Source organism: Bidens hawaiensis, unplaced genomic scaffold (genome assembly GCF_021521415.1).
Source record: "Bidens hawaiensis isolate Kalapana, Puna unplaced genomic scaffold, B.hawaiensis_p1.1 tig00007998_1, whole genome shotgun sequence".
Classification (NCBI taxonomy): Eukaryota; Viridiplantae; Streptophyta; class Magnoliopsida; order Asterales; family Asteraceae; genus Bidens; species Bidens hawaiensis.
Window position 1 is genome coordinate 32,090 of NW_027491560.1, and position 26,382 is coordinate 58,471.

General features: G+C 33.6%; 4 protein-coding genes across 5 annotated transcripts; 3 read left to right on the forward strand and 1 right to left on the reverse strand.

The window, feature by feature from the left end:
• Positions 1–2,021: 2,021 nt before the first annotated feature.
• Positions 2,022–3,692, forward strand: LOC143636559 (RHOMBOID-like protein 2). Its single transcript, XM_077104125.1, has 5 exons — positions 2,022–2,222; positions 2,672–2,835; positions 2,912–3,075; positions 3,155–3,405; positions 3,485–3,692. The coding sequence occupies exons 1-5, from the start codon at positions 2,104–2,106 to the stop codon at positions 3,600–3,602; spliced, it is 816 nt and encodes a 271-aa protein (XP_076960240.1). The 5' UTR covers positions 2,022–2,103; the 3' UTR covers positions 3,603–3,692.
• Positions 3,693–4,883: 1,191 nt separating this feature from the next.
• On the reverse strand, positions 4,884–7,408 carry LOC143636563 (cytochrome P450 87A3-like). The gene is made up of 9 exons (XM_077104130.1): positions 7,209–7,408; positions 6,758–7,079; positions 6,533–6,682; positions 5,830–6,081; positions 5,663–5,752; positions 5,494–5,572; positions 5,320–5,426; positions 5,086–5,213; positions 4,884–5,004 (listed from the first exon to the last, which is right to left on the reverse strand). The coding sequence occupies exons 1-9, from the start codon at positions 7,406–7,408 to the stop codon at positions 4,884–4,886; spliced, it is 1,449 nt and encodes a 482-aa protein (XP_076960245.1).
• Positions 7,409–15,791: 8,383 nt separating this feature from the next.
• LOC143636560 (plant UBX domain-containing protein 8-like) lies at positions 15,792–20,113 on the forward strand. Of its 2 annotated transcripts, none has more exons than XM_077104126.1 (10): positions 15,792–15,875; positions 17,226–17,287; positions 17,388–17,673; positions 17,874–17,986; positions 18,072–18,213; positions 18,295–18,510; positions 18,605–18,715; positions 19,489–19,632; positions 19,727–19,783; positions 19,862–20,113. In XM_077104126.1, exons 1-10 carry the CDS (start codon positions 15,792–15,794, stop codon positions 19,967–19,969), a joined length of 1,323 nt encoding a protein of 440 aa, XP_076960241.1. In that variant the 3' UTR covers positions 19,970–20,113. The 2 variants fall into 2 exon arrangements, with proteins under 2 accessions (XP_076960241.1, XP_076960242.1); XM_077104127.1 differs by having other exon boundaries at positions 17,391–17,673.
• A 1,486-nt stretch (positions 20,114–21,599) lies between these two features.
• On the forward strand, positions 21,600–25,807 carry LOC143636561 (lysophospholipid acyltransferase 1-like). The gene is made up of 8 exons (XM_077104128.1): positions 21,600–22,091; positions 22,654–22,709; positions 22,828–23,048; positions 23,155–23,560; positions 23,667–23,752; positions 24,401–24,464; positions 24,547–24,665; positions 25,274–25,807. Exons 1-8 carry the CDS (start codon positions 21,760–21,762, stop codon positions 25,412–25,414), a joined length of 1,425 nt encoding a protein of 474 aa, XP_076960243.1. The 5' UTR covers positions 21,600–21,759; the 3' UTR covers positions 25,415–25,807.
• The last annotated feature ends 575 nt before the right edge of the window (positions 25,808–26,382 follow it).

Below are 26,382 nucleotides of genomic sequence, written 5' to 3' on the forward strand. Positions count from 1 at the left end.
TCATATAATTATTCTAAATTTATACTTATTTTCATTCAGAAGGAATACGCGGTGCTCATTTCGATCATAACTATTATTGTGAGAGAGACCGAACGAAAAGTGGATGCAAAGTTTGAATGATTACACAAATGTGCTTGTCATTGACAAAGAAAATTAAAGTTAGCCATAACTTTGATGTCAAGTACTCAAGTTTCGTTATAAAAATTAGGGGAAAATTTCCAAAATAAGTATTTATGAAAACAAATTTCTTGTTTTAGGTATAATTTACAAAAAATTTTAGAAATAGGTATTATAAACTAGTCGTGATGAATATTTTTGTATAAACCAATTGGAACTTGCCACGTGTCCTTAAACTAATCGTAACGAGCACGTTCACTAATCAATTACTCGTCATGACTAAATAAGTTTCATGCCTCGTAATCAACGCCCACGAGTAATTGATGAGTCTTTTAGTCACGACGAGTAGATTATAAAGTTAAACTAGTCGCGACGAGTTAACTACTAATAAACTACTCGTGTAGAGAATGTAAACCAGGTAAACTAATCGCTGCAACTAAAGTACTTATGAATTACTTGTGGGCGTTGATTACGAGGCATGAAACTTATTTAGTCGTGACGAGTAATTGATTAACGAACGTGCTCGTTACGGTTAGTTTAAGGACACATGACAAGTTCTAATTGGTTTATACAAACTACTCGTCACGATTAGATTATAATACCTATTTATGAAATTTTTGTAAATTGTACCTAAAACAAACAAGAAATTTATTCATAAATACTTATTTGAGGAATTTCCCCTAAAAATTAGTGTTGTATTATTAGAGGTACATTAGACTGACTTTAAGAAAAGAGTAAATCACCAAAATATAATATTTTAACTATAATAAATTAAACGGCATGTACTCTTTAGAAAATAAAGTCTTCTATCTTATACTTAATTGCGAATTCTACCGATCATATGGACAACTCAAATTACCCACACGAAAATGGTCTGACCACCAACTTTCATCCACGTGTCGCTAATCTGAGTTGTCCACGCGATACGAGGAATCCGCATTTAGATATCTACGTGCCCAACTTTATCTTCTAAACAATACATGCTTAGATCATTCCTAACCCATTCCTTCAAATTATGTGAGGAGGGTTTGTAAATTATAGAGTGGGGTTGTGAGTGTAAATTATAGGATAAAGAGAGAAAATGTATTGATTTTTTGTAAATTTGGGAAAAAGCTAGTGATTGTTTTGTAAATTATAGGGTGGAGAGAGAAAGTTGTAATGAAAAAAATATAAAAAAATATTATTTAATATATGAATATAAGGATAGAAAACTAAATGAGAATGCTCTTATTCAAACTTTAAAAGTCAAATATTTATTTTTGAGATATTTGGCATTGACATTATGACATATGAAATGCTTATTTTGATGATTTGTGTATTAAATATTAAATTCAAATTATAAAGCAAATATTCAAGTTCAAATCCCACTTGTGTTATTTTTAGGTGGATATTGACAATAAAGGATTTGAGCCAGGTCTTGTGTAAAGGCTGTCAGTTCGAACCCAGAGCCCACTTAGGTTTCGTCCCACAGTGTGTTACGCCAGAGAGTTTTGCTCATGTGTTGGCACAATGATTGTCAAGTGGCAGTCGGCGGTATGATTTTTCCTAGGGCCAGTGTTGCAAAAATCTCGATCAGGCTCCGACTAATCCCTGATTAATCGCCAGTCCCCATTTCACTGATTAATTTTTGCTAATAAGCCAATTAATCAGTCAACAATCAAATCCGGCCAAAATCGGCGGTTTTCGGAGAGACTCCGACCAAAATCAACGGTTTCCGGATAAATTCCAACCAAAATCATCGGTTTCCGGCGAGATTCCAGCAAAAACAGTGGTTTTCAGTAAGATTGTAGCTAATTTCCGGCCAAAATGTGTTTGTGTGTGTATAAAACTGAGAATTATATATTAAAGTCCGATCCGATTAACCTCTGTAGTTCGCACCACCTTCACACTACTACGAGCAGTCATCCGACAAGCAATGGACTTCTTGGCTCGTGCCCATGATTGTTGTCGCCAACGTGGCTATGTTTGTTGTTATCATGATTGTGAATGACTGCCCCAAGAACCATGATGAGAGTCTTGATGGAGACTGTGTTGCTAAGTTTCTTGGTTAGACTTTCGTTTCAGCCGCTTAAGGAGAATCCACTCTTTGGTCCTTCTTCTTCCACGTAAGCTTTCAATGTGTTCGAATCGGTTCGGTTTGGTTTAATTTGTTAGTTAAGTCGTAATCAGTGTTGCAGAACTCGTTAGCCGGGCGGTGGGGTTGGTAGGGACTAGAGATTAATTGGGATTAATTTGATTGGATATTAAACATATTATAACATGTACCAATTTTGACCAAATAGCGAATTAATTGGGACTAGTCTGTGGGTCTCGACTAGCGATAAATTGGCGGCGCTTACGCCGGTTTTTTACAACAATTGTTCTCATAATCGATTATTCGAAATTCTAAACGATTGTTCTTGAATATAATCTGTTTTTTTTTTTTGGTAAATAGACATTTTTATGAAAAATTTCATTTTTTTCGGTTATATATATTTGTATTTGTCATGATCTACTTTTAGTTTGTGATTTGATTTGGCATTTGGGTCTTATTGTTATTTAATTTTTATTATAGATTGGAAAAATTGGGAGCTCTAGAGTGGAATAAAGTGGTGGATGATCATCAAGCATGGAGACTAGTCTCTTGCATCTTTTTGCACGCCGGAGTTGTTCATCTACTCGCAAACATGCTAAGCTTGGTTTTCATTGGAATTCGTCTCGAGCAACAGTTTGGTTTCGGTACGTTTCCTTATTAACTTTCACATAAACATATAAACATTTTGATTACTGATTGATTAATGCATTAATACGACAGTTCGAGTTGGGATACTCTACATGCTTGCCGGCATTGGTGGGAGTATATTATCTGGTCTTTTTATAACCGATAATATCTCGGTTGGTGCTTCGGGTGCTCTCTTTGGACTTCTTGGAGCAATGTTGTCCGAGCTTCTTACCAATTGGACTATTTATGCTAATAAGGTAACATATATATATATAACATATTATACATTTAATGTTAGGTAACACTTTTATTTAATTTTTATATTTCTTTTTGTAGGCTGCAGCTTTGTTTACACTCATTATTATAATTTTGGTTAACTTGGCTGTCGGGATGCTACCGCATGTTGATAACTTTGCACATATTGGAGGTTTCTTGACGGGTTTTCTTCTCGGGTGTGTACTGCTTATCCGGCCGCAGTTTTCTTGGCAAGAGCGTCATAATCTTCTTGTTGAAGCGCGTAGCAAATCAAAGTACACGGTCTTCCAATATGTGTTTTGGCTTCTGTCTGTCGTTTTATTGGCTGTCGGGTAAGCTTTGTTTAACAACTATTTCTGTTTTTACTAGGATTAAACGGTTAAAATTAAATTAAGCAGAAATGTGTTGTAGGTTTACTGTGGGGCTGGTGATGCTTTTCAAAGGTGAAAATGGGAACGAGCGTTGCAGCTGGTGCCATTACTTGAGCTGTGTTCCGACTTCAAGATGGCGGTGTGATAATAACGAATGATTTTACCTTATTTTATTCCGCATAGGCGATTGTTAACATGATTCTTATTATTGTTTTCTGGTTGTGAATTTTATGTTTTTATATGTAGTTAGGGTATGATATTTGGTTTGTACATGTAACAAACTCTGATACATGAGATTTTAGATATTTGTGTGTATATATATATATTATATTATATTATCTTACATTTATTTTCCGGCTCGTCGATAACATAATGCACCATTTTTATGAAACAAATGAAGCATTGATTTGGTTATATATTTACATAGACAAGGGCATGTTTGTGTTTGTTTATGTAAGTTTAAACGAACACAAGCACTTATTGATCGGACAAATATTTGTGTTCATGCTTGTTTGTTTAAAAAATGATCATGTTTGTGCTCATTTATGTCGTTCATTTAAAATCTAAACTAACATTTCACGAACACATATGAACACAATGGATCAAAGGTGTTTGAACATGTATGAACATGCGTACGTATACAAACACAAATGAACATATATGAAAATACATAAACGAATACAAACAAACATAAATGAATGAAAATGAAACGTATCAGGGTGATATAATTTGTAAAATACAAATAGTATCTAATTATATTCTGTTAATAAGTAAACAAACATAAACATAAATGAGCATAAACTAACGTTCACGATGTGTTCATGTTCATTCGTTTAATTAAATGAACACAAAATATTCGTTCACGTCTGCTCGTTTATCAAATAAATGAAAACTTCACACCAAACGGTTTACAAACAATCCACTAAACGGTTTATCAAATAAACGAAAACAATTCACTAAACGGTTTATGACAGACAATTGACATGAATTGATTAACCGTAACCATTTCAACTACCAACTGGTTGACTTTAGCAGGGGCCAATGTTTACTTATCTACTTCTTTTATTACTTCAGCATCTTAGTGTCTTATTATCTAGGTGACCAGTTAACTTACGCTCTCGCTCCTGCGTGATCTTTATATCATTTATTCATTTTAAGCTGTTCGGTTTATTTTCGCCTAAGAAGAACACGAGTAAAACAATATATATATATTGCAACAGTGCCATATAGAGCATTGTACATTTCTCATTTCTTTTGTAAAACTTACATATTCTAATACTGAGGCACATTAAAAGCATCTAGCTTTACATGATGATGATCCTGCGCAAAATATGCAGGAACATTGTGATTGTTTTCCCAAAATTTCTACACAATACGAGCCTACCGTCCACTGTAAGCTCTTCTGCAACCTCAAAATACAAATCCTGTTCGAAAAGTGTCTAGTTTTTTGATGTTGGATCTTGATTCTGTTTGTCTTTCTTAGTCATCTGAACATGAAGGCCATTTGGAAACTGTAAGCCCGGTGTTCGTACAATATCGCCTCCTTTAACCGTTTTCCATCTGTCAATATTAGAAAAAAAAAACATGTTAGTATCTCTAGTTCATAAACATATAGATTTTATTATGTTTTTACAATTTTACCTGTATTTAGTAACCAAACAATGCAAAAAAACTGCCATTTGGACTTTAGTAAAATCTGTTCCAACACAAAACCGCATACCACCACCGAACGCCATGAAATTCTTCGATGCACCTTTCTGATCCATTTTCTGTTCGAAACACGGTTAAGTAATAAGAATCATAAGTATACATTTGCAGTTTACAGTATGCATATTTGCATATAAAGTGATAAACTTAGGATTTAAGTATGCATACCTCCCATCTCGACGGATTGAATTCTAGTGGATTCTTATAGTTGTCAGGGTTTAAGTGAATGGATGGCGGGCATACCATCACCGCCCAACCAGCTGGAATCGTGTAGCCTGCATAAATCCAACTTTATTATTTATAAGTTAAAAAAAATAAAAAAGAAAAAAGTTGTTTTGCTACCTTTAAATTTGATATCTTTTAGCGCCTTTCTGAACACTCCTGGCACTATGTTAGCCAAACGGACCGTTTCATTTATAAGCTGCAACATCAAGTAGTTTTATTAACAAGTGAATACTTTCGCAAGTGAAATCTATATTACTCACAATTTTATATTCATTATTCAACGCACCTGAAACGTGAATGTCATCGACTTATATTCTTTCCATGCAAGTCCAGACTCTTTATTTTCTCTATTTCTTAGGATATTATCATGCTCTTCCTGCATACAGTAGTAGCAGCATAAGGCGACTAACCGGGCCGAAAAATATTAGGAGCAAATAATTTTGAATTAAATACCGTTAATTCCTGCAATACGCGCGGATTGTCTCTCAGAAGCTTGACAGCTACAGTTAAAGCTAGTGAAGTTGTTTCAAAGCTTGCAAACAACAGTACAAACATCAAGTCCAGTGCAATTGCTTCTGTTAAGATCGTATCACCTCGATCGAGTTCTTCGAGTACGTAGTCAAAGAAATCAGTTTTGACTTTCCTAGGATTAGCCCGTCTTTCTTGCAGCATGTTCTTAAGCATTGTCATCGCCTTCTTTCTTCCCTGATTAAGTTAAAGACAATAAACCATAAATTAGTAGTAGCCTCGTAGGTGGAAATTTCGATACATTACTTATGACTTATGAATATGTCAATTGGGTCGCGTTTATTCCAAACGGGCCAATTATAAAAACTGCTAAAATGAGGAACAAATGGTACATAAACCTTCTAAATCGTTTAACTTGTATATTTATATTATTATTATTATCCTACAAAATATTGTTTTCGATGCATTTACTTATGACTCATGAATATGTCAATTTGGGTCGCGCTTATTCCAATTGGGCCAGTTATAAAAACTGCTAAAATGAGGAACAAATGACACAGAAACCTCCTAAATCGTTTAACTCGTATATTATTATTATTATTATTATTATTATTATTCTACAAAATATTGTTTCTGGAATCATAATTAGCGCTAATCCAACCCGGCCCAACCCGACTCGTTTTAGTACCTGTAGACACTTGTGGTAAGCTGTTCCAGGAATATCCAAAGGGAAGGATATTAATCCCTGTATAAAAGCTACAAAACTCTCCCTTAGATTCTCAGACGACTTCTTCGGATCATAACTTATCAACTTTTTTGCAGTTAAATCAAATATCATCTGCAAGAAACAAAAAAGTTAATAATTTTAGGCTTATGAGCATTTAGTCATTAACTATCGTTACATATTACTTACATTTGCAGTTGCTTCCTTCAACTCCACAGATTCAAGCCCAGCCCATTTCTCCAAGTTTCTTGCAGCCACATGTTCCACTTCATTCAGCATCTTCTTAAGGCTTTCAGGCCCAAACAAATACAACACCATGTTCTTGAGATACTTATACATATACCCATGCAAAGACCCTACATTTTGCCTCCCAAACACTTCTGTAAAACTATCTGGATACCAGCTTTGAAACAGTTGACCCTCTTGTTGAAATATCATATAATTAAGATCTGCATCAGTTGAGACTATGACAGGCCTCCCTACTAAACTAGTTTTGAATATCGACCCGTATCTGCATTCCAATAGTTTATGTTAGAATACAATCAATAGAATCATATAAAATAATATAACAATAATATGTTCCATATGGGCCATATGTTAACCAGCTCATAATCATATGATCATATGAATATATGATCACCTTTTCATTCTTTCTTTAACAAAAGGAGGCGTGTCCCATGTTGGATTAGGAGCAAAAAACTTTATGGTTTCCCCGAGTAACGGCCAACCCATTGACCCGGGTGGAAGGTTTCCGTTACACGTGGGATGTTGCCACCTGTAAAGCCAACTCGCAACCGCCAACACAAGTGTGGCTGCAATGCATACACTTACAGACCACATATTTATTTAATATGTATCAAAAGTTAAGCCAATGAGAGACTGACTTAAGGAACTAGAATTGGATGGAAAAAATGATGATGATTTGATGATGAGAGAGATTAAGCAAATGGTTGTGGAATGTATTTGAGTGTATACACGAGGAGAAGTATTTATATAGACATGCCAGAAGTTGGAACTATTTTAATAATAATAATAATAATACACTTTTTGTACAGTTAGTTCCTCATAAAGCTGTACAAGTGGTTGGTGATAATAATAATAATAATAATAATAATAATAATCATCATCTTCTGTCTTCAGACCATCCCATTTGTTGTGAACAGCATCTTTAGATTACAACTTAAGCTATGCATTCAATTTCCATGAAGTTTACATGTTCCTCCCTTTTCGCCTTTATTACTCGACCTTTTAGACCACATAAATCTTAACTTAAAGAAAACGTATAAGTTTGTCGAATCTAGGTTATTTTTATATTTTAGAAACTACTAGCTTTGGAATCCGTGTATTACTCGGGATTCTTCAATGTGTAAATTAATATAATGAATTATTTAAAACAAATAATTTCTTTAAAAATTTTAAAGGTAAGCTTAAGAACATAATTATATTAAAAATGTATTACAAATGCTTCTTCATATGCACTTCTTTATATACAACATTTGACATCGTATTGATAACTTCGATTACAGCCTGCTTGACCACCACTCTGCCTAAACAAATTTTGACCTAAACCGTTTTGATCAAAACCAAATTGGCTTTTTAAAGCGTAATTTTTCAACCCGACCCCATTTTGACCATGACCAAATTCATTTTTTTAAGTGACTCGTTTTCACACAAATCCACTCTGACGAAACCTAGTATGAACCAAATTGGTTTTCGCCTTTATTACTCGACCTTTTAGACCACATAAATCTTAACCTAAAGAAAACGTATAAATTTGTCGAATCTACGCTATTTTTTTATTTTAGAAACTATATGTCTCCCACTACCAATATACGAGTGGTATTGCATCATCTTTGTGTGTAGCTGTGTTAGAACTTAGAAAATAGATCAATTGAGAAATAAGTTAATAAGTTAGCTTCCCTAGATTCTAGAAGATAAGAGGCAGATAGAATCTTTATTGACTATTCCAAGTATGAAGCCAATCATCAAAATGATGATAACTAAAACAAATACTAAAATCCCAGAGTTTTAACTATTACTATAAATCTTTGCCAGTATCTTTGTTAAATACTCTTTTCTTGATATATATATATATATATATATATATATATATATATATATATATATATATATATATGTTATGACATTAAACTGAAACAAATGTTGTTCTTTTACTTCATTCCAACACTTGTGCTTGTTTGTTTGTTTTTTTGATCTTTATATGTCATCCTAGATTTTCATTAGCTGTACCTATGTATTAGATTATTATCTATATCCACTTTCATAATCTTAATTGCGTCACTATTGATTTGGCGCCAGATTCTTTCTACCAAACCAATTTGTGTTGTTCTAATATATTCTTAGGAAGGTGTAAGGAACCTATCAACTTCTATTCAAATTCCAGGAGTGTTTGGATGCTCGGTTGTCGGTAGCGAAGATAGCGCGCAATGTTGCGAAGAGGGAGTTACCCGCAACCTGATGTATGGCGACTCAATAAGTATCAAAAAAATTTTTAGGCATTTTTGTCAACCAAACTCCACCAAGCTCTTATGCAGTCAATATTGGTGCTATAGCGGTTATCGGACCTCTAGCAGGTACCGATAATGTCAGCAATATTGAACCGATATTTGACCAATATATCAATCACCAATTTCGATAATATCGGCAATATTGAACCGATATTTGACCAATATATCAATCACCGATTTTCCCGATATCAATTTTTTTTGTCTTAATGGTCAATTTTTAGTGTTTTAAGATCAGTTCTTACTTGCTACAATTGTTAGTGTTTTAAGTTGCAAAAGGTTAATTTGTTAATGGTAGGGGATCATATTGAATTGCTAGTGTTAAATTGCTATATAAATTCTGTATGATATTAAAATTACCGATATCCCGCCGCAATAACCTATATCTCAAATATTGGTCATTGACTGATATCCAGTGTTGCAAAAATCCCGACTAGGCGCCGATTAATCGCTAGTCCCCAATTCACTGGTTAACTTTGGGCTAATCGGCTAATTGTCAAATCCGGCCAAAATCAAAAGTTTCCTGCGAGATTCTGACCAAAATCAGCTGTTTCTGACGAGATTTAGACCAAAATTAGCGGTTTTCGGCGAGATTCTATAAAAAACTAGCAGTTTCCGGCAAGATTCAAGCTAATTTCCTGCCTAAATGTGTTTATGGTTGTATAAAATTAAAAATTATAAAAATGTGTGCCTGTATATATAAAATTGAAAGTTATACATTAAAGTTGGATCCGATTAATCATCAGTCCCAACCCCACCGCCCGACTAGCGACTAGCGATTTTTACAACACTGCTGATATCCGATATTTTTCCATATTAATTGCATAGCCAAGCTCCACCAATTCCACCGTAAAAACTTAATTTCGTGAATGAAAACCCTTTAATTTATTAAAAAATTTGCTCTTGGTTTATCCATAACCATGATTGCTACATTGCAACATAGCATACAGATAGCTTGTCATTATCAACCGCTATTCGTTATCTACAACTACGTTTGGATGCAAATTTGCATAAACATATAGCAAATTTGCCAAATTAAATTACTTTCCAAACATCAACAAATCTAGTCAAATTTGACATAGAGCACCACACACAAGCTGTGTTGTTTTTGAGCCACGAGTTATTTTACTAGGTAGGTAACTGTATATTGGTATGACCAACTTGACCAATGACCAATAACCAGTGTAAACCACTGTGTTTGCACGTGCATGGTGCATGTGTGAGATGACAAAGAGTATATGTATATGCATGCCATGTGAGAGCTGCAAAATGAAGCTAGAACAAGAGTATTGGTATGTGTAACCATTGTCTGCTCTTTTACGTTTTAACACATGTCTTGTAGTGAAAGTGAGCTCTAAACTCCAGAAACTTTAATCCTTTTGACTTCCACTAATTAATTATTAATTGTTTTTTCTTTGAGATATAGTAAAGCATTTTTTGAAATTCAAAGCTCCAGATTCATGTCATTCTTGGCCCTCAATTATGTCCAGTTTGTGGCAACCCGTTACGTAACTTGGGAACCATGTAGGCGTATTTTACGCAGGTCTTTATGCATATGTATCAGTTTGTTGCCCGCTTACCTTCTGTTTCGATATAATCAAATTTAGAAATAAAAAAAACAATAGCATATGTATTGGTAATAAAATATGACAATCCGTTGTGTTTTAAGTTTTAACGATGCACAAGCGAAAATAGAAAACAAGAAAAAATACCTTTCAGGAGAAAATTTGATTTGTTACAGAGTGGAAAGAGCGAATGCACGATTTTTTTTTTGTTATAGCGAAATTCTAGCAACTTGTTTATTCAAACATGCGACTAAAGAATTAAATACTATAATCAAGAAAAGTAATGTGACAACTAATAATTTGCATGAGTTGGTGACAAGTCATGTTTTTCCTTATCATGAAAAACAAGATAAATCTCTAAATTCGTCTGTTTTTCACTTTTTTTTCTCGAATTGTCATTGATTCATATATGAGTACGGAATTTTCCTGAATGGATGATTATAGTTTGTTTTAGTTTATTCTTTTTTTGCATATCTAGATCGTGATTTCGTGATACGTATGATTTCACTATCCATGTTCATAATTTACATAAAAGTCTTTTTCTACCGTTGTAGTTTCTAACTCATATAAAAAGGTTACACTTCTTAAGAGAGAAGTTGGTAAATTTATGATATATTCGGCCCTCTGTATAGGGTAAGTTTTATTCTGTCGAGTATTGCCAAATCTTGAGAAATGAAAACTAATGGACTAGAATTGTAATTTTTTAACAGCTAACACACTCTCTAATACTACTCATAAATCTACATATTCACGAGACTAGAATCCTCAACCATTAGATTTATAACTAAATAAACACGTTAATTAATGAAATTGAAGATCACTTGTTTTTGGTTGTTACATTGAAATTAAATCATGGTTGTTACATTGAAATTAAATCAATCAAAATGATGAAATTATGGGGAAAAGTAATCAAGTAAAAAAACATTTATATTTATGGGTCATATAACTCCAGACGTAACAAAAATTGTCCGCTTGCCTTTATCTGGTTGCTCCATACAACTATGCGTGTATTTGGATGGGTTCCGTATCATTAACACCAAGATTTGATTCTCCAAATACTTAAAAGGAAAAAAATAGAATGCAATAAGGTGTGGAAAAAGGGACTGAGGTTGGACAATGTATAACACATAATACTGACAACTAAACATCTATTATGGTTAATTAATCTCTTTGTTTAATGCATATTACAGCAAAAAAGAGTGATTTGTAGTTTAAGTGCATTGGATTGAACAAGTGTTATATGGGCTTCATCAGAGGTCCTACCTGTCTTGCACAGATCTATTGGGGCCCACTTAAAAAAGGTTTAAAAAGTGTGTAATCAAAATTAAGGTCAAGATGAGGTGGCATAACTCTAAAACAGGGATGTAGTTTCCTATTATGGAAACCCAAAACAGGTGCCTGGTTGATGCTAGTGCATTGACCAAAGGTTTGGACTAAATTGGGACATTAGTCAGCACTCTTAACTCATTTTTAATGGCTCAAATACTACCAACTTCATGCATTTCGATGCAATTTAATTATAAGGCTCTTTATTATGGCGGGGCTTTAAAGCCCCTTTATGTCATTGTCACCTAAGAAACAAGACATCAAAAGTCCTCTCTATAGCGTCCCGTTGTGGTTTAAAGCTCATTTAACGCCTCATTATATGTATGCATATATATGTATGTGTATGTATGAGAGAAGGTGGGCCCACTCCCCCCCTCCCCAACCCCCCCCCCCCCCACACACACACACATAGTGTCGGTCTTCATGAAGCCACCCCCTGGACGCCCCATTCTTAGCGCTCCACGGCGGTTTTCAGGCCCAAAGACGCCTCATAGCGAATGGTCTAAGTGTTTCATTTTATTGTCATTTTTATCTATTTCATTAACTCCCTTACTCTATCCATTTTTTTCCCGTTAAATCAACTTTATAGGTTAGTAGTGACGTTGAAGTTTGGCAATAAAATTGAAGGTTGGTAGCGGATTTGGAACTTTAATAGATGTTTGGTCACAAAGTGTTCCACGTTGTGTCAAAAAGTGTTTATATGGTCCAAAGTGTGTATATGTGTTCTAGAGACAGGGGCAACAGAAACGAGAACCCAAGAAGGAGCACAAAATCAAGTAAACTGAATGTGAAAAACAAGGAGCTAAGGTGATAACATCATCTATATCAAACAAATTTATGCAACCTTAACTTAATTGGGTCAGACTTAACATATATTTAACAAACTTGTGATTGTAAACAACTTATGTGAAAAGAGATATATCAAGGCTTGCTTGTTGTCAGGAAGTCAGCCACTCGAATAAATGATTGATAAAGTAATGAACAAGTTATGCTAATAGGCCTAATGACTAATGAGTAGCTCCGTTATTTTGTTACGTTAGTGAGGAATTAATAAGTTGTAAATTGCTTTTATAACCTCTAAAATACAATAGGCCACCCTTCAAATAATGTTTTAGAAAAATGTAATGTATTATAAATAAGTTTACTTTTTATAATATCATTACATTTTTCTAAAGCATAATATAATTGATATTTTTTTTCAATTAAGTTTATCCAAATTCGTATTTTTAACCTAGCATATATAAGTAAAACATCAAAATATATGTTTTCCCAACTAATCTAATATTAGTTACACATTCAATCATAACTAACCTATTATAGAGAATTACAAGAAGCTTATAGAACTTCAACCTAATAATTAAGCAGGCTCAACTCTCACCTCATACGGGGATCCACAGCCGTGTCAAACCCTATTCATCCGGGGGCATGCTATTTTTTTTTTATATTGTTTTATGCTTACATAAGGGTCTGAATTTATATGAAAGATTTAAAAATGATCTAAAAGTCAAAATATAAACAAAATAACGGGTTTGAGCATTTAATAGATTGGTGATTTTATGGGCCTAACAGTCTATTTAATTGATAAATTGGGCCTAAGTCCAAACAAGTAACAATTATAATTAACTGATAAATAATCCGGCCCAACAATTTGAAAGAAAAAAACTAGCAATCGAAATCTTAGAAAGTGTCTATCTTTTCCTCTCTCAATATATATAAATAAAATCACATACAAAATAGTCAATTGTGCTTGCTTTAATCCTCTATTTGATTTTTAACACTATTTAATATACATGATACAACTATGCTTGTTAAATATTACACGCCAAAAGATGCTAATCTCCTCCTCCAAGATACCCAAAAGGCCCAAGATACCCAAAGACACATTTGCTGATCATACAAAGATGTTGATTTCACAACACGTGGAATGTTATCTAACGGCTAAGTCTTTGCTTGTCCATCCAACAAAACACACAAAAACCAAATCCAGAACAGAAGCGTGCAACATTGGAGATGCACCGAGCAAAACAAAACAAAATAAAATATGTAACCGTATAGTCTATGTACTATGCTAATATGATTTATTTGGCCCATGTACTTTTATTTATCATCTTATAGCGCCCCTATTTACACTTGTATATTACAAGTTTCGCATGCTCGTTCTTTAGGCTTGCTAAGAAGTGACAACAATGAGTGGCTGAGTTGCGTCAATCGGGTTATTTACTAGACTCGATTGATCCAATGTTTCTGGTCATTGGCTTGTTTTTAAAAGTTTGTTTTGTACTGTTACTTATTTTTATATTTAACTGATATAAAATAATAGCGTATTTTACATGTTTGTAATTCTACTAAGATATATTTTCTAACCTAGTCATGATACATATTAATGATATTACAGGTGTTTGTCTTTTATTTCTGTTAGTAACAACTTGTCTTCTTATCAATTTTAATCATTAAGGTCATAATGAAAAATAATCACTATTACAAAACACTAAGGTGAATATGACTCCAATAATTTATTTATTGGCATAAACTATGGCTTTTAAAGTTCATTATCTTAATCTTAATACATGTATTCGGATTATTACTATTTTGTTCTATAGTTCACAACAAGGTTATCAATGCAAGCAAAATTTAATTTGATGATCCTCTTAACACTTGTTGACGGTATATTAACGGATCCATATTATGTTCAACAGAATAAAGACCTCCGCTTACACACTTAGCCCCCATGTTTACAAAAAAGAATAACAATTCCAATTTTATATACGAAAAAAAAATTCCAGTTTTTCAGTTTGAAAGTCAACTCGTCATATCTTGATAACCTTTTAAACAATCCACTAAACATATTCAATACGTAAACAATAAAAACTTCTCTCATCTGCATGTCCTTCGGTACTCAATATAAATCGCTCACAAGTCACGTCTATCTTTACATATCTACATGCCCTTTGGTGCTCGACATAAATTGCTTGCATCTCTGAAACGTACACGATGAGGGTAAGAACACTTCTTCTTCTTCATGGTGGTTAAATTACACAGGTGTTGTTTGATTTTCTAAAAAGGGCATGCGTATGCTCTTTTGTCTGCGACGCACTAGACACTACCATCTGCAAATTGTTTTTTCGAAGACGCTTCATTAAAAAAAGTCCGCCTGAGCTCTTCTTGGTGCAGACTTTGCCCATCAACTTCTAAGGTCTACAGAGGGTTAAACACTATTACCTACTAACACCCACCACCACGACCACCATCCACCTCCCACCACCACCGTCCACCACCCACCACCACGTCCACCACCACCGCAAACCCATTACCCACCGTCCGCCACCACTACCGTCCACAACCTACCACCACGTCTACCACCATCGTCTACTACCACTACCACAATCCATCACCACCACCCATTATCACAGTTCAGACACCACCACCAGTTTCTTTTACTAGTCTATAGACGTTAAAAACAAACAGTCTTCTTCTTGCAGACTGTAGAGGTTTGGTCCACCTCTTCTTATACAAATGCCTGCAGATGTGGTTCGCAGACTGCAAACATTTTACCCCTGAAAACTTAAAGGGTAAAAAAGTACTACAATAAAACTTTCAAGGGTCGAACATATAAAAGTTTACACATTATCAATTACACGCAATGTTAATAATAATAATAATAATAATCACAAACGGAACCCCATCGTCTCCGTTAATTAATTTTTTTTACTCTCATCATCTTCTTCAACACACACATATATACATACATATACATATATATAAATACACACCAACAAATTCTCCGAACCCAGTTTCAAAATATCTTCAATGGCGACACCTGATCGAGAATCAATCGATACGTTCATTAGTATCACCGGTTCCTCTGAACTTATTGCTATCCAAAAACTCACGGTAATAATATATTATATTATACCCAATTGCTCATTTTAATTAATTTCATCAATTTTTGTGCTTATGATGAATTAAAGCTGATTTCGATACATTTAGAATCTCAGATTGATGTAAATGTTATTACTTTAGGTATTTGATGATGATATGGATTTATTAGTTACTTATTATTTAAAAAAAGGTGTAATCTAAGCAGTTAATGCGGAAAAATAGAGATATCGGTTATCACGATGAGATATGTCCGTAATTTTAATATCATGCAAATTTATATATATATAATAGTTTAACACTAACAATTCAATATACTCTCCTACTATTAACAAATTATCCTTTTGCAACTTACAAAACACTAACAATTGTAGCGAGTAGGAACTGATTAAGACTCAAAACACCAAACATTAAACACTAAAAGTTGAAAATTAAGACTTACAACCCTGATATTGGGAATATTGGTGATATATCGGTCAATAACGCCGATATTCTTGGTACCAATATTCTGACCGATATTTCACACGAGGAACGATAACCGAGATACCAATGATGATTGGCTGCATAGGTTTTACATTTAAAAACCGTATAAAAAAACTCATTTTTACATGTAAAAATATTCAATTTTTCATATATTTTTTTTGAGCTTTTGTATATAAACACATGTAGAAGGCATTCGAATAAAAAATGTGTTTTTGAAAGAGTTTTTTTTTTTTTTCACTTTTAAAACAGGTTTTTAACCCTTTTTTAAAATAATTTTTTTATTTATTAAAATGGCTTTTAAATGTGTTTATATGCAAAATATCCCCAAAAAAGTATGTTAAAATGGGTTTCTTACATGTAAAAACAATTTTTTAATGAACTTTTTACCTGTAAAAACATGGTTCCCGGCTCCCCACTTTTTCGTGGTTTCCCAATGAACTCACCCCTATAAATATATAGTATAATTTTTTTAAAAAAATTCGGGCCTCCACCGAGAATGGGTCCTAGACGGCAGCCAAGCCTTGTATCTCCTCCCAGACGGCGGCCCTGCTGATTACAATTGGTAGCAGTTGATATGAACTTTTGAATTTATTGACTTTATGAATCATCATGCTTTGTGCTTCTTCAGGAATCATTTAATGCAAATGCCAAATAACACTACAGTTTGCTGGATGCAGCAATTTTGGATAAATTATAGAATTTAAAATGAATATTGTGATTGAAACAGTTAGGCAATTAAAATGAATATGAATCTGGTATATAGAATTATAGATTACTCCAACAGCCATTATATAATGCATCGATTGAGTTTCCGCAAGTTCGTTTCTGTTTTCGTTGATATTCTTTTATTGCTCGGTGCTAAACCATATTTTTCTTTATCAGGAGCATGGTGGTGGTCTCAATGAAGCTGTGAATTCTTATTTTACTGAAGGAGATACAAACATGTTAGTTTCTAATAATATATACACATTATGTTAAGTTTCAGAAGCGGATTCAGTAGATAATAAAGTAATAAACTTATTTTTTGTTAATTTCTTTTCTCAGCAGGCATGAAACAAATGTTGCTGCTCCACTCGAGGATTTTATGGACATAGATGAATCACATCACCCTGCAACTACTTCCATTGATAATGTCACCGACTCTTTACCAGAAACCGTCCCTGAAACTTGTGTGACCCGTGGTACTAATAATGACGTGTCACATGACACACGTGTGAGCCCAAGTGCTCCTGAAATTAGTAACTTACCTGACTATGGCATAGAAGAGGAAATGATCCAAGCTGCAATCGAGGCTTCTAAACGCGAGGCTGAAACCAGTCGACCAGATGTGGTAAGTTCTTGTGCGGTACGAAATGGGTTGGTTCAGGTTGCCCTTGAAGCACTTTTTTTTATTATTTTTTAATAAAGTTTTGAGTTTTGTAACAAGTAACTAAAAAATACACACCGGACGCCATTTGACCAATATAATCCACCACCTCCTTTTTTTTTTTTTTTTTAACAATTACGTATTATTGATAAAACATTCTTTAGAAACACGAGAAGGCCTTTGGGGAGCTAGAATCTGAAGCAGGACCATCGGAAACACGAGCTTCTAAGTTGACCGAGGTTGAAGAACCTGAGACATTAGCATCGTCAAATGGACGGTAAAGAATTATTTACTATTTTGTTTTGCATATACTTCTATTATCATTTCATTAAACCATGAATACTAGTGACACGAAACTGTAGGCTAGGTGTCGGGAGCTCGTCTGTCGAGGATGAAACCGAAGATGTAGACGAGCAACCTCTAGTTAGGCATAGGACTAGACGCACGAACTCGAACGCACCATCGGCTCCCATACAGCAGCAAAATGTGAATCATCCTGATGAAGTATATCTCTTGCTTTCTTTCTAATATCAAGTTTCATTTTGTTATTACTTCCTATTTTATTTGTTGATTGTTTGTTGGAAGTGGGGAGGTATTTCGTCTGAAGAACACGATGAGGCGGTCATGCTTGAGGCTGCAATGTTTGGTGGAGTTCCTCCGGGGGCTGGATATCGCGTACCGAATACACGAAGCCGTTATACGCGAAATAGTTCGGGTAGAACTGGTCGGCCATACACTAGGTCGACCCCACGTCCTCCATCTCCCTCTCTTACTGCTCAAAGATTAATAAGGGAGCAACAGGTAAACCCCAAAGGCTAAAGTGTCGGCATACACTAAGTAACACACTTAATTTTTCTAAGACAAAATCATATGATTTTTAACTGTTTATTTGCAGAATGATGAATATCTTGCTTCGTTGCAAGCTGACCAAGAAAAAGAGTTACTAGAACAAGCAGCCAGAGAAGCTGCTATTGAAGAAGAACAGAGAAAGCTGGAGCAAGAACAGGTAGTGTAATTTTCAAGATTTTTTTGGTGGCTTGCCATTGTTTCAAGATCTCAGTTTAATTTTCAGGGTTTTTTTTTTTTTTTTTTTTGTCATTGTTTTAAGATTTTCGTATAATTTTCAAGGTTATTTCTTGACATTTTCTAGAAATCTATATCATTTTCATGATTGTTTCAAGATTTCAGTCTATGCAGTCGATAACACCAATATATCACCCATATATTAGTGATATATCGGTTATCGATACCTTGGTGAAATATCAATTAAAATATCGGTATCGATAAATCAGTGATATTGACCGATATTTGACCGATATTGGATTGATATTTGACCGATATATCACCGATATTCACGATATCAGTGTTTTACGTCTTAACTATCAACTTTTAGTGTTCAATGTTAGTGTTTTAAGTCTTAATCACTTCTTACTTGCTACGATTGTTAGTGTTTTTTGCAAGTTGCAAATGGTTAATTTGTTAATGATAGGAGACTATACTGAATAATTAGTGTTAAATTGCTATATATATGAATTTTACATGATATTAAAATTCCCGATATCCCACCGATATCTCACCGCGATAACCGATATCTCAGATATCGGTCCTTGACCGATATCCGATATTTTTCCGCATTAACTGCTCAAGATTTCAGTATAATTTTCAAGATTGTTTATTGCCATTGTTCCAAGATTCCATATATTTTTCAAGATTGTTTCTTGCCATTGTTAAAAGATTTCGGTATAGTTTTCAAGCCTTTTCTTTTGTTTCTTTTCGCAGGAAACAGAGAGGCAGCTGGCAGCCAAAGAAGCTTCACTTCCTCAGGAACCTGCATCTGATGATAACAATGCGGTCACCCTTCTCGTGCGGATGCCAGATGGAAGCCGTCGAGGGCGCCGATTTATAAAAACTGATAAATTACAAGTATGGTTTCTGCAGTAATGATGACATGAATTTTGTGATTAAAATACTTATGCAGTTATACCTTAAATTAACTATTTTTCTATTATCTTGGCAGCATCTTTTTGACTTCATTGATATTTGCAGAATGGCCAAACCTAGCACATACAGATTGGTAATCACTCATCTGTTATTATTTATACAATCTTATTTTGATGTTTTTTTAACATAGTACTGTAATGTTTTGACACAGGTGAGACCATACCCTCGACGTGCATTCAGTGATGGCGAAAGTGAGTTGACCTTGAATGAACTCGGTTTGACTAGCAAGCAGGAGGCGTTGTTTCTCGAGTTGATTTAACTATTTAAGCAGCATATGTCATTTGTAAATTATAAAATAGGTGGCTTCATTAGCCTAGGGTCATTGCTTGTTCTTGCTTGATCGGGATAATGTTATCGTATAGGTGGCACGCCTAGCCAACTTGCTCGAGCTTGATAAGTGTTCTGCCGTACCTTATGTATTTATGAAGTTGATACATGATACAATGTTTATATGATTTACACGCGGTCATTGATATTTTTTTTTAAAATAAGCTATGGCGTATCAAAATAAGTACTAGTCGGATTCGATAACAAGTTTAAACGTAACAAATTATTTTATATAAATATTTTTTTACAATTCGAAACTGGGTTAAGTAATTTTTTATAAGTTTAGAGACTAAAACCATATTAAACTTAAGTTTAGTGACTTTAATATACTAAATTTAGGTGAAGTGATTTTTTTATTTTGATTATTTTTGTTATTTATTCCTGAATTATTCTTTTATTAAATATTTTTACAAGTTTAGAGATTTTACTCTATTAAATTTAGGTTAGACTTTTTATATAAACAATTAATGTACCATTCTTTTGGAACTGTTCAACCAACTCGAAACTCGTTAAAAAAGGCTCAGTTATAGCTCGGTTGTAAATGAGTAGGCGGCTACGCTCGACTCTTTGTAAACGATTATCTATATAGAAGTAAATGTGGTAGGTCGGTGCCACAAGAAACTTTTTGAATATTTTATTGTTTTTTGTTTTTTTTTTTTTGCTTTAAGAATCTATTTTGAATATTTTATTGTTTTATTTTTCCAAAATATGTTTGTTTTTTTTGGTTGCATCGACTCATTTTTTTTGTTATGGTTCCAGCATCGTAATGGACATAACGAAAATTGACTGGAAGTCAAATTCGTTTTTGTTTTAGTTACGGTATCGTAATGAACGTGATGGAAACCAACCTATTTTGCGTAGACTCATCGTTCCGGTACCGTAATGAAAACCGACTGTATACCAATTTTGTTTATTTTTTTTAGTTCTGGTACCGTAACGAATGTGGTGGGGACCAACCGAATTTGCGTAGACTTACCGCATTAACGCTCAGGATCGACAATGCTCGGTTTTGCCAACGCCCGATTTTACGGACCGATGCCACCCAATTGGTCCAACTCAACTTTTATATATTTTTTTGTTTTAGTTTTGATACGATAATTCACGTAACCGAAACGGATTGAATTCACTTCGATTTACCGCCTTAACTCCAGGACCAACAACAATTGAGTTTACCGACTTGCCCGACGCATCGCGCCGGATAAAGCAGTATTAATTAAACCCAAATTTTAATGTTATCCAAATTATACTACCCAACACAAAATTTTAATGTGACATGTTTAATCACTTTATATTTTAATCTAGGAATTATTATGTTACACGAATAGTGTTGTAATTTTGCGCTATATTACGCTTATAACGTAAAGATTTATATATTACCAAACGCTTTAGTTTTTTCATAATATTGTAAAATGCGTTCTTGCAAAGACATAATCCGAGTTCAATTTAATCCTGACTTGGCTCGTAAAATGTCACACCTATGTTTTTTTCATGCAACATTATAGTTTATACATTCCCTCCTTTATAAATTATAACTAACTTTATTTTAACAGCCAATATATATAAATACATAACTAATCATGTACCACCACGTCTCACCTTTAGTGTTAATTTTCCAACCGTTTGTTTCCCAAAATTAAATCTAAATTTAAATCTAAATCTATAACAAAAAACTACCTTTGCCAAATTTTGTCTTTTGATTCTCTGTGTTTTTTTTCATTCATCATGTGTCCGTGTTTGCTAGACAAGATCAAGGACATGAACATGGAAGAAATGGCGTCTATGATCGGCGTAACGCGTCCGGTTTTCCAATTCCTTCTATGTTTTGTTGCCACAATTCCTGTCAGCTTCCTCCACCGCTTTGTCCCTGGCGGCCCGACTGCAAAACACCTCTACGCTGCCTCAACGGGCGCTGTGCTCTCCTACCTCGCGTTTGGCCTCTCTTCCAATTTGCATTTCCTTGTTCTCATATTAATCAGCTACGGGTCGATGGAGATCTGTCGGAGAAAATGTGGCATCATTACATTCTTCTTGGCTATGGGTTATCTCATCGGATGGTACGCGATTTATAACATTACTTGTTTTAACCTTGTTTTCATGCGTTATATATTTACGGCAAATTGGATTTTATTAATCCAAATTATGACCTATTGGCCGATAATAATATATGTTGACAATTTCATTTTTGGTGTCATTGGCAATCCCACAAATGTAATCTTTAGAGATTTACTTGTAAATCGGTGATGATTATAGCCTTATAGGGATTCCTTGGCAACGAATGTAAAAGTTAGGAGTGTCGTTTGTTAAATTGTTAGTATGGATTATTATGAACCAATAGGTCTCACACACACACACACACACACACACACACACATATATAGGATGAATATCATTACAGAACTATTAAATTATTTAATAACTTAATGGGAGCCTTAATTACTAACGTTTTTTATAAAAAAATTTGTATGCTATTGTTATTTGATTATAGTTTTATCACTTTTTATATCTATATTTACGATTACAATTATGAAAATTAGTTTTTACACATATTTGCTTTATTTAAATATTTTGATGGTTCATAAAAATATTGACTATTATGAAATGTTGACAAACATGTAGCCATGTGTACTACATGAGTGGGGATTTATGGAAGGATGGAGGTATTGATGCTACTGGTAAGCATTTTAATTAATGCCATATGTTTCATATTTTTATAAACTTATTATAATCCTAAACAACTTATTATTACATTTTAAAGAAATTGATTTGTATGTTACATATCATATTATGCAGGATCCATGATGGTGATAACATTAAAAGTGATATCATGCACCATTAATTACAACGACGGGATGTTCAAAAACAAACGTCTACGCGATTCCCAGAAGAGAACTCGCTTAGTTAACTTACCCTCTTTCATAGAGTATGTGGCATATTGTCTCTGTTGTGGAAGCCACTTCGCTGGCCCCGTTTTCGAAATGCAGGATTATTTAGATTGGACAGAAGGGAAAGGGGTCAGTAAATCAACGAGTCAAAACAGACAACTATTATTTTTATTTTTTTTTTAAATTTGAAAAGTGCTTAATTTTTTTAAATTATTTTTTTTAACTATATTACCAGATTTGGAAGAAGACTGAGAAGCCTAAACCATCACCTTTTGCGGCAGCAATAAAAGCTATTCTTCAAGCTGGTTTGTGTATGGGTGTGTACTTATACCTTGACCCGCGATATACAATATCAAGAATCGGTGACCCCGTTTACAACAGATGGGGATTTATTGAGAAGTTTAAGTACCAGTTCTTGTGCAGTTTTTCGGCGCGTTGGAAATATTATTTCATATGGTCGGTCTCAGAAGCTTCCATGATTCTTTCGGGACTCGGTTTCAGTGGATGGAGTGATTCTGATTCGCCTACAGCGCAATGGCGGGGAGCAAAAAATGTTGATATTTTGGGTGTTGAATTTGCAAAGAGTGCAGTAGAGATACCACTTGTGTGGAATATACATGTTAGCACATGGCTTAGACATTGTGAGTTTAATTACTTTTCTTCTAATTACATAATAATACTCTGTACTTTTACACTTATATATTATGTATATATTTATGTATGTGTGCATGTTATGTGTGTATTCAGATGTTTATGACAGGCTTGTTGAGAAGGGGAAAAAACCTGGTTTCTTTCAGTTGTTAGCAACGCAGACTGTTAGTGCCGTATGGCATGTAAGATTTTATTTGCATTATATATTCATAAAATACCAAACAGTTTTTTGAACAGTTTTTTGAACAGTTTTTAATACTTTCTCTTATATTCTAAATAATATATGCCTTTAACCGTCTAACCTTTAGTAATTTTACCAATGCGTTGTTTTCGTTAACTTAAAAAAAAAAGAAAAAAAGACCCACCTAAGTACATGGTTGTAATTAGTTTTAATTTCAACATTCCGACTTCCAATATAAGTTTTATTTAAAACGGAGTTGTATTCAAAATGAAACGTTCTTAATATCGTAAATGATACGAGTGTAGGTACCGTGACTAACTGAACAACATAGGCACCGGTGTTGGTATATTAGAACCAGTATCGGTATTCGTTTTTACGGTTTTCGTTTGATGTAAAACATAAGTCAATATCCTTTCCAGCATACAACAGCTTTATTTTCTGGGTTATGCAAGACAATTTTTCTGTAATCAAACCATTGTAAAACTTTTTATTCGACACATCGGTATTTTGGGTAACTCATAACTTTATGTTTGTAACTTTTATTTGATTAGTTCTCCTACTATTGTAAACATTATCTTATGTTTATGCATAAGAACTATGTTAATTTACATAATTAAGGAAAGTTTATATATATTTGTTACTTTGATAGGGTTTATATCCGGGGTACATTATCTTTTTTGTTCAATCTGCTTTGATGATTTCTGGTTCAAAAGGTACTAATCATTCTTTCTTGATAATTAATTACATTCATGGTTAAATTTCTAACTTATAAGTTTTTGTTTTGTGTATAATCAGTCATTTACAGATGGCAACAATCTGTTTCGGGTAAAAACTGTTCGCTTAGGAAGATGATTATGCTCACAAATTTTGCTTACACGGTTATTGTTCTAACCTACTCTTCTATTGGTTTCATGGTAAGTATATATGATTATTTTCTTTGTTATTGTTAATGGTTTTTTATACTTTAAATTCTCTATAAAGTATAATTACATTCTTTGGTTTGACCTTAAAAAATGAAAGTCAACCTCTCTTTTTCTGAATTGAGTCTCAAACAACTTGATGCAGACATTTTGGGGTGTTTGGAATTGTGTTATGCAATACTAACTATATATCTCATTATCTAGAAGTTAAACAATCATTTTTGTTAACAATCAAAACAAAATTTATTATATGAGGAAAACTGAAATTACTTGTTTGCCCTAGTTTTTAAAGATTTTCTCTTATATATGATACAACTGAGAAAAATAACCATTATATATTAAAAAAAAACATCTTTAAATGATTTGGCATGCTTCAAAAATTTAATATTTTAACCTTTTTAGTTTATTTCCTTATTAGATTGACTAGAGTATTTCAAACAAATGATATTCAATTACTAGTTTACTACAACTTAAAGCAATACATCATGCTTTATTTATTTTGTTATAGTTACTCATATATCAAATAATCATTTTCAAAATACACATCCAAACACGTTTTTAATTCACTCACATATATCATATATATCCATTTTACTTTTCAGGTACTAAATCTGGACGAAACAATCGCTTCATATGCGAGTGTATACTACATTGGAACTGTCATTCCTGTGGTTATCATCCTCCTCGGTAGCATTATGGTCAATCCAACGGCGGGCACATCCAGAGCTCAGAAAGTACAGTAACGTTTATAAACCACACAAACACATAAATTAATTTTATTTCCCAGTTTTGCTTTCTTCTTGGCCTATTTAGCCCTCAAGAACCACACTGATATATTGGTTCTATATTCACTAAGGAAGGTGGGGTAGGCGATATAGTTATGCATTTTTCAACTTATCATGAGTTGTTTTCGGGTTCTATCCTCGACAGCTTTTAGCACCCAATGGGATCTAGAAGTGGTTTAGGGTATGTACTTGCATATTTGAATTATATTTCCGTAATAATAATGTAAATGGGCACTCATGTAATGATTATTTGATCTAGAAGTAGTTCTCTATATATGTCCAGTCATGTACATTTGGAGAAGATTTTCTACTTTTGTTGATTACTTGGAAAATTATTCCATTCTTGTGTCTTATTTGTATCATCAAGTACGTTATTTTATTGATTTTGTTAGGTAAATTAATAAAAAGATGGTGAATTGACACTTAACTTGTCTTTTACTATAAAAAATATATTTTGATGTTTAAAAAAAAGTTAAAAGTAAAACTAGTTATAAAATATTTTTTTTATCAAGTATTAGTCATAAACCAGATAGAATTCAAAACATGTTAACGTTGATATCTCTATGATTATACACACACACAATTTGTGATCGACCTTAACTTTTTCCATATTGTATTTACTATTTGGTTATTTCATCTTTAGACTATGTGTTATACTTTACTCTCCACTATTCTAGATAATTCGTCACATTAGCGTCACCTCAACATTTCCTTTATCCTTAAACCCCACCATTCAACCTATATCATATTTTATTCTTCATCATTCTCCACCATAAAAGAAAAGGAAAAAGAAATGATTGGATCTAGTTGTCTAGCCTAGGGAGCCCCCGTAACTAGTAGACATTAGAAGAGGGCACGATTTTTCAGTGAGACCGATCATTAATTATGCCATGTCAGCACCATTAGAGGTCACTAGTAATGTATAC